At 42.9% G+C, this 8,153-nt stretch overlaps 2 protein-coding genes across 6 annotated transcripts in view; one reads left to right on the top strand and one right to left on the bottom strand.

The window, feature by feature from the left end:
* XRCC5 (X-ray repair cross complementing 5) overlaps positions 1–4,462 on the bottom strand; it is a 98,266-nt gene extending 93,804 nt beyond the window's left edge. For all 3 annotated transcript variants that reach the window (XM_073807291.1, XM_019938960.3, XM_019938959.3), the window contains exon 1: positions 4,346–4,462. In XM_073807291.1, coding sequence (XP_073663392.1) covers positions 4,346–4,366 — 21 coding nt within the window. In that variant the 5' untranslated portion in view covers positions 4,367–4,462. The remainder of the gene's footprint in view (positions 1–4,345) is intronic.
* A 48-nt stretch (positions 4,463–4,510) lies between these two features.
* The window catches only part of MREG (melanoregulin), a 140,538-nt gene continuing 136,895 nt past the window's right edge, over positions 4,511–8,153 (top strand). For 2 of the 3 annotated variants that reach the window (XM_073807294.1, XM_073807297.1), the window contains exon 1: positions 4,511–4,594. The gene's annotated coding sequence lies outside the window, so the exon portion shown is untranslated. The remainder of the gene's footprint in view (positions 4,595–8,153) is intronic. The other variant, XM_073807299.1, reaches the window with a different exon arrangement.

Genomic DNA, 8,153 nt, shown 5'->3' on the forward strand with positions numbered 1-8,153 from the left:
GGTGTAGTCTGTTATAAAGCATTTTGGTGGCAATAGGTGACTGTCACAATCTATATATGCTAAAATGATACACTCCAATAATTTGAATCAGTTTGTAAACTGGGAATCTAAAGTGAAGACTAAGACACCAAATCCATTCTAGTAGGGGACACAGACACATAAATGATACCAGCACAATATTCCATGACCGAGGTATACAGTGGACACTAAGAGAGCACACAGGAGGGGCATCCACCCAAGGCTGGTGGAAGGGAGAGAGGACGGATAAGGAGGCTAAAAAAGCCTCCTGGATATGATCCTTGGGTGAACCTTAAAGAATGAGTAGGCAGAATGGGAGAAAATACTTGCAAATGAAGCAACTGATAAAGGATTAACCTCCAAAATATACAAGCAGCTCACGGAGCTCAATACCAAAACACCAAACAACCCAATCCAAAAATGGGCAGAAGACCTCAACAGACATTTCTCCAAAGAAGACATACAGAGTGCCAACAAACACAGGAAAAGATGTTCAACATCACTAATCATCAGAGAAATGCAAATCAAAACCACAATGGTCATTATCAAAAAAATCTACAAACAATAAATGCCGGAGAGGGTGTGGAGAAAAGGGAACCTTCCTGCACTGTTGGTGGGAATGTAAATTGATAGAGCCACTTTGGAGAACAGTATGGAGGTTCCTTAAAAAAACTAAAAATAGAGCTACCACATGACCCAGCAATCCCACCACTGGCCAAATACCCTGAGAAAACCATAATTCAAAAAGACACATGTGGGCTTCCCTGGTGGTGCAGTGGTTAAGAATCCGCCTGCCAATGCAGGGGACACGGGTTCGAGCCCTGGTCCAGGAAGATCCCACAAGCCACGGAGCAACTAAGCCCGTGCGCCACAACTACTGAGCCTGCTCTCTAGAGCCTGTGAGCCACAACTACTGAGCCCGCATGCCACAACTACTGAAGCCCTCGTGCCTAGAGCCCGTGCTCTGCAATAAGAGAAGCCACCGCAATGAGAAGGCTGCGCACTGCAACGAAAGAGTAGCCCCCCTCGCCGCAACTAGAGAAAGCCCACACACAGCAACGAAGACCCAACGCAGCCAAAAATAAATAACTAAATAAATTTATTTTTTTAAAAAAAGGTACATGTACCACAATGTTCATTGCAGCACTATTTACAATAACCAGGACATGGAAGCAGCCTAAGTGTCCATCGACAGATGAATGGATAAAGAAGATGTGGCACATATATACAATGGAATATTACTCAGCCATAAAAAGGAACATCACTGAGTTATTTGTAACGAAGTAGATGGACCTAGAGTCTGTCATACAGAGTGAAGTAAGTCAGAAAGAGAAAAAGAAATACCATATGCTAACACACATATATGGAATCTAAAAAACGGTACTGATGAACCTAGTGGCAGGGCAGGAATAAAGATGAAGATGTAGAGAATGGACTTGAGGACATGGTTGGGGGTGGGGAAGCTGGGATGAAGTGAGAAAGTAGCACTGACATATATACACTACCAAATATACAATGGATGGCTAGTGGGAAGCTGCCGCATAGCACCGGGAGATCAGCTCGGTGCTTCGTGACGACCTAGAGGGGTGGGATAGGGAGGGTGGGAGGAAGGCTCAAAAAGGAGGGGATATAGGGATATATGTATACATATAGCTGATTCACTTTGTTGTACAGCAGAAACTAACACAACATATAAAGCAATTATGCTCCAATAAAGATGTTAAAAAAAAAAGAATGAGTAGGAGTCCGTCATGTAAACAAGGGCAGTTTTAGGCAGAGGAAACCACATAAATACAGACACCTGGTCACTGGCTAGCAATCATGTATGTAGGGGACTAAGGAAATAGGGCAAACGTAAACTAAAAGTAAAATGGATACATGTAAAGTTTTGTATTTGGCAACCAAGGTTTAACTGAATTGGGTTGGAGACCTGAACAAATAGCAGTCAATTTCAGGGTGGATTATAAAATGACATTATAAAATGTCACCAGTACGACATGGCTACAGACACACCTACCCCATTCCATCCTCCAAAATATTTTCAGTCCTATCAATGGTGTAGTAAATTTAAGGAAGGAAAAGACAGGTTTTATGGTTTAAAAAGAAAACAAAACTAAACTAGATCCCAGGAGACCTGGGATCCAGTCCCACCTTTATCACCAAGTAGCTAAATTCTTGGGCATGTAACTTAAATTCACTGTTAATTTGTGGAGGCAGGAAGCAGTTGTTGGACTAGATGAGATCTAAGATATTTTCCAGAGTTAACATTCTTTGACATTGACTGACAGTCTCACCTGTGCTTTGTACTGATCAGACCACACTTAACAAACGGTGAGCAGTTCTGATCATCACATCTTATGAGAAACACTAATTACAACTGAACGTGAAATGAGCAGATTAGAGAAGGATCTGGAGAATACGTGACCTAAGGAACAGGTAGGAAAAACTGGTTATTTGAACCAGACGAGAAGATTTAGAGGAACCTGACTGTTATCCTCAAATAGTTGACAGCTGTGTTATAAAAAGCTCCACGAGATAATAGGATCAACAGATGGAAGCTATAGAGATTGATCTGACACCATATTAAGGGAGAAAAAATAATATTTAGAAGTAATAAATGAAAGAACTACTGTTTTCTGAAGCAATGATCTCCTGAGCCTAAAACTGTTTGAAAAACCTAGATGAGCTCCTATCAGGGACGTTATAGATGATCTCTAATTTGGTTACATCTCAGGCAAGGCAAAACACGGAAAGGAAAGACTATTTAAGTTTTCCCCTAGTTTACAAAGAATTAAACATAATGCATTAATATTAAGAGAGTTCTAGATTATAAATAGTATGTTTGGAGAAAGGGTGGTAAAAAACTACAAAATTCCTTTGAGAATAAAATTTACATCCCATAGTTTCAATGCTCTGAGCATAAGAACCTTTAAAAAGTTAAGAGTCCCCAAATACGCTGCTGCACCTATTTAATATATGTTCATAAAAGCTACTTTTATGAACAAAAAACTCTAAATCAGAGGACTAAAGGTCCTTTGCCAGGAATCAGGTATCCAAAAAATGGCATCAAAGGGTTTCACAGTATGGAAGTTCTTATCTGGAAGCAGAAGAATGGTCTATGTAATACCGCAAGCTCCCTTCTGGTAGCAGGAAGAAAACCAGGAGAAAGAAATTGAGCAGCATGGCAACCCTTCATTTAAACACCGAAGCAATACAGGCTATTAGAATTCTGCTGCAAGTCCACCTGCCATAAACAGCTGCTTCATTAGCGCTGAAAGTTTTCAGCAGCTGAAAGGAATAAAGGAGGTGAGTGGCATATGTTCATAATCATTTTAATCAGCATTTCCCTATGGGGAGTGGAGAAGACTAGGGATCAGCTGCTCCAACTCCTATCTTGTTTATCTGTATACCAAATGCCTAATAAAGGGCCTAGTTTTGAATAGATGGATGGATAGACCGATGGATGGATGAATGAATGAACAAGTCCTTGGAACACACCTCCCTCTAGAGACCCTTCAGAGACAACTACCACGCTCTGCCTATATTGAAAATGCCATTTTAAAAATTGATCATGTTATTAACCTGGGTCACTGAGGGTCATAGATTCCTAGCAAGAGAGACATTCTCCCGGACTCTGAAAGCTGAAAGCCTGTGTTCAAATTCAGATTCTACCACTTGTGGACTGGGTGACCTTGGGCTAATCACTTCACTTTCTTTAGGTCTCGGTTTTCTCACCTGTAAATTGGGCATAAAAGTTTTCAACTCATGGGCTTGTTGTGAAGATTAAATGAGACCGGAATAAAGCGTTAGATCAGTGCCTCACCAGAGTAAGCTTTCGCAATAAATGCGAAATATTAGATTATTATAGAGGTAATAAGACGTTTTACATTTCAAGTTATTTTACTCAATCCTTCTCTTAAGTTTTACAGGCCTCTGGGATTGGTTCGTTTCGTGGCTAACTTCCATTCTCTCAGATTTTAAAAACCCAGATTCAGAAGTAATGGAGGAGTCGGGGGTAGGCTGGGATAGAGAGGTACGGAGGGGAGGTCCGAGTGGGATGGAAAGCAGGATGAGGACCGGTGGAGAGGAAGTGGGAGGATGGAAGGGCTGAGTAGGCGACGGGGGTGGGGAGTGCGCGAGGCTCAAATTCCCACCTTAAGACACCAAATCGCCAGCTTTTCTCACAGCGCAACCCTCGACCCCGGCCCTACTGATCCAGCCCACCACCGGGATCTCTCTTCCTCACTCCTTGGCACCGCCGTGATCCCATGATTCCTGCTTCTGGACCCCCGGCACAGGCAAGGCCCAAGCCTACAGATGTTCCTACCTTATTCCCCGACCGCGCCATGTCGACATTCCGCAAGCGCCTTGGTCGCCTCTTCCGAGCGGGAACCTGCGGCGCCGAAGCTCAGTTCCGCCGGACGCGGAACTGGAGGGCCGCAGGAAGAGCCGCTTTCCGTTGAGGCCGGAAGGGGCGGGGAAACTGTACGTCGACATTCTGAGCATGCGCAGAGCCCCTGCGTTTCTCCCCTTGTTGAGGAGCTGTGTGGTCTTCGGGCTTTCCAAATCGCTAGAGGTAGGAATCATTTCTCGGAAAGGTTCATTCCCCTTTTCTCACACTGAGAATAATGCCTACAGCGTTTTATGTCAGATATCTGGAGTTAGATTTCCCTGAATATGAGCATGAATCCAAAAAGTCACTTAACTTCCCTAAAATTCTGTTTCTTCTTCTAAAAATAATGAAAGACGACAGATGCGATGACCTTAGATCCCACTCCTGGAGGAAAAGTAGTTTTCCAGGCAATCAAAGTGGAAAGAAGATTCTTCCTTGGAAAGGAGATGGGATGTAAAAAGGCCTGGAGGCATGAAACACCGTCTGCTAATGATCTCCCAATACTTAGAAGCGTCGCTAGGTTGGAAAGGAAGAAGTGAGGTTTAATTCCAGAAAACGAATCTAGGGAGATGTTCTAGAAATGGCAGCTATCAATTTCGGTGCCTGACAGTCGCTCCACCCCCTTTCAAAGGAAACTGTCCAGCCTGCAGCCCTTGACTCTTTGAGGGAGGCAGGTCCAAGTTGAACCTTACACAGAAAAGGCTCTTTTCTGTACCAGATGACCCACAAGCTGAGAGCTGACTGGACGAAGGGTCTGGGAACCTGCAAAGTGTCTGCCAGCCTAGAACATTAAGTCCAATCAGCTTCTGTCCCTCTTGAAAATCAGACCTGGGTAAAGCAGGCCTGCAGCTGGAAAGATGTGGAGGGGCCATGAGGAGGGAGGGGTCTTGAGGGAGCCTAAGTTATAAACACACTGAAGCCAGGAGAGTCAGACACTTTCAGACGGTGCTTTCAGAGCCTAGAGGGTTCATCTAGTTTTCGATTCAAGGAGTTCTTTTAAGGCTGAAATATTATTTTTAAAGTATTTTTCATATGACAGGTAAATAGAATTACTGGAGACTCACCATGGTGAAGGCAATGTCTATGCTTTATGCCCATGATTTTATCTTGTGTTTAGTCTCTATTTCCTTGCCTTTTTTTCTCTTCCTCTTGTACTTTCTCTGTCCCCTCCCCCCTCTCTTTCTCACACTACACACCCTCCAATACAGATTTGTTTCCTGGGAAAAATTTTTAAAATTCTAGTGCGTGTGCTTGTTTGCATCTCTCCACTGTCCTTATAGAAGTCTTTAGGATCATACACTTCCGGACAGCTAGGCAGCGATGGTGTTGAGAATGGATATGGACTTTAAGCACTACTTCTCCTGGCAAAGGGCCTCCATTAATCAAGGGTGAGGGACAAACATTACCAATGTGACAGTGTAAATGGCGACTCCCTTCTTCCTCCACAACGAAAGGATTCTGACTTTTTTGGTTCCATTTCAGCCTGTCAGTTCAGGATCGGTTTAGATTTGTGTGATAAAGAATTAGGTGGAAAGGGTAAAGATAAGAGGTGATGGGCTATGGCTAGTAGAGGAGAAGGGGCATTTTGGACAGAAAGAGAAGTGCATGGGAGCCACTGTGGCATATGAGGGAAATGGATGAAATAAGAAAAGGAAAATCATTATTTGGATGGCCCCCAATAGCCATGCCTCCCAGCATCCACATCCTTATACAGTCCCTTTCCCTTGAATCTGGGCTGGCTTTAGGACCTGCTTAAAATGCAATAAAATGTGGTGGAAGTGACACTGGGCCAGTTTTGGACCAAAGCTTTCAGAGTACCTGGCAGATTTGGTTTTTGCACTCTAGTGGGAGCCAGATACCATATATAAAGACTGACTACCATAAGACTACATGCTATGAAAGCCCAACCTAGCCATGTGGGAAGCCACACGGAGGAGCACTATTAGGGGTTATGTGTTTGTGTCCTCTCCAAATTCATATGTTGAGGCCCTAACCCCCAATGTGATGGTATGTGGAAATGGGGCCTCTGGGAGGTACTTAGAGTTAGTAGAGGTCATGAGAGTGGGGCCTATATGATGGCATTAGTGCCACTGTAAAGAGAGTTAGTGTGCTTGCACTGACTCCCTGCTCACCAACCCCACCAGCCATTTGCACAAAGAAGAGGTCATATGAATATGCAGAAGGCAGCCATCTGAAAACCAAGGGGAGAGCTCTCCTCAGGCTCAATTCAACTGTGCTGGCACCCTGATCTCAAACTTGCAGCCTCCAGAAATATAAGAAAATTAATTTCTGTTGTTTAAGCCACCTAGTCTATGGTATTTGTTATGGCAGCCTTAGCAAACTGATACCAGCACTGAGCACCAATGCCCCAGGGGCCCACCCAGATGACAGCCAGCACCACTTTGGCAGAAATGCAAGTGAGGCCATCTTGAGAGTAGGTGCTGCATCCCCAAGGGAGCTGTCCCAGCATTAGAGAGATATTGAGTAGAGACCAGTCATCTCCATCAAGCTCTGCGCAAATCGCAGAATTACCAGCAAATAAGTCAAATGACGGTTATTTTAATCCAGTAAGTTTTACGTGTTACGCGACTAGAGATAACTGGAACAATAGGGATATTTTAAACTCTTGCTGTAGTGTAGAATATGCATCCCTTAAGAGTAGTTAACAAAAGCAAGTAAAGAATTTTATTTTGAAATTACAATTGAAGTTGCTGAAGTGTGTTTGAGTTTGATATTGCTCTGAGAGTGAACTACATAAGTGATGAATTCATGAACAGTATACAAAATAAAAATGTGCAGGCTTTGTGTTCTGACAGAGGCGTAACAATGTTTATATGGACAATTGGAAAAATTAGTTTAAAATCTTAATGTGGTACAAATATGAAATAAAAGTTTATATCCCAGAAAGATGTGAGTGGTGATGTACCATATTCTATGTGATTTTAAAATACCATTAAAAAAACATGTAAAATGCTTGTTAGAAATGATTAAAGAAGACAATTTCAACGATACAAATTTTATTTAACACTTTATGAAACAGACTGTTTCCATTCAAAGGACAACAAAATGAGACAAAGGCAGGAAGCTTTTACAGGATAGATAATAACGAATAAGGAAGAGAAAAATAGAAAATATCGGATTGGCTGCGGCCACATAGTCAGCCTTGTTTGGAGCAAGAAGGAACAAGGAAAGAAGTATAGAGCCCGAGCTGCCTTGCTGTTTGGGGGTTGGCTGACTGGACATACAGTCGGCCCACCATATGCATGGGTTGGGCAACCACAGGTTCAACCGACTGCAGGTCAAATTCAACCCCTGGTTCATTGAATTTGAGGATGGAGAACACAGATATGGAGGGCCGGCTGTACTACCATTTTATGTAAGGCACTTGAGCATCCCTGTGGATTTTGGTCTCCACAGGGGTCCTAGAACCAATCCACCACTGATGCCAGGGACGATTGTACTACATTTCTGGTCAAGCAGAACATGTAAAGGGATGCAAAAGTGACCTAAGTTTTGGTTTGCTGATGCGGCACCTAAGCAGGAGTGGCTTCATCTTGGGCCTAGAATGTATTTCAACAGGCTCATGTTAGTAATTAAATTAATCGAAGAGGGGAAATTTTCTTTTTTTTAAATTAATTTTTCTTGGAATATAGTTGCTTTACAATGTTGTGTTAGTTTCTACCGTACAGCAAAGTGAATCAGCATTATGTGTACACATATATCCCCTGTTTTTTGGATTTCC

Source organism: Tursiops truncatus, chromosome 7 (genome assembly GCF_011762595.2).
Source record: "Tursiops truncatus isolate mTurTru1 chromosome 7, mTurTru1.mat.Y, whole genome shotgun sequence".
Taxonomy (NCBI): Eukaryota; Metazoa; Chordata; class Mammalia; order Artiodactyla; family Delphinidae; genus Tursiops; species Tursiops truncatus.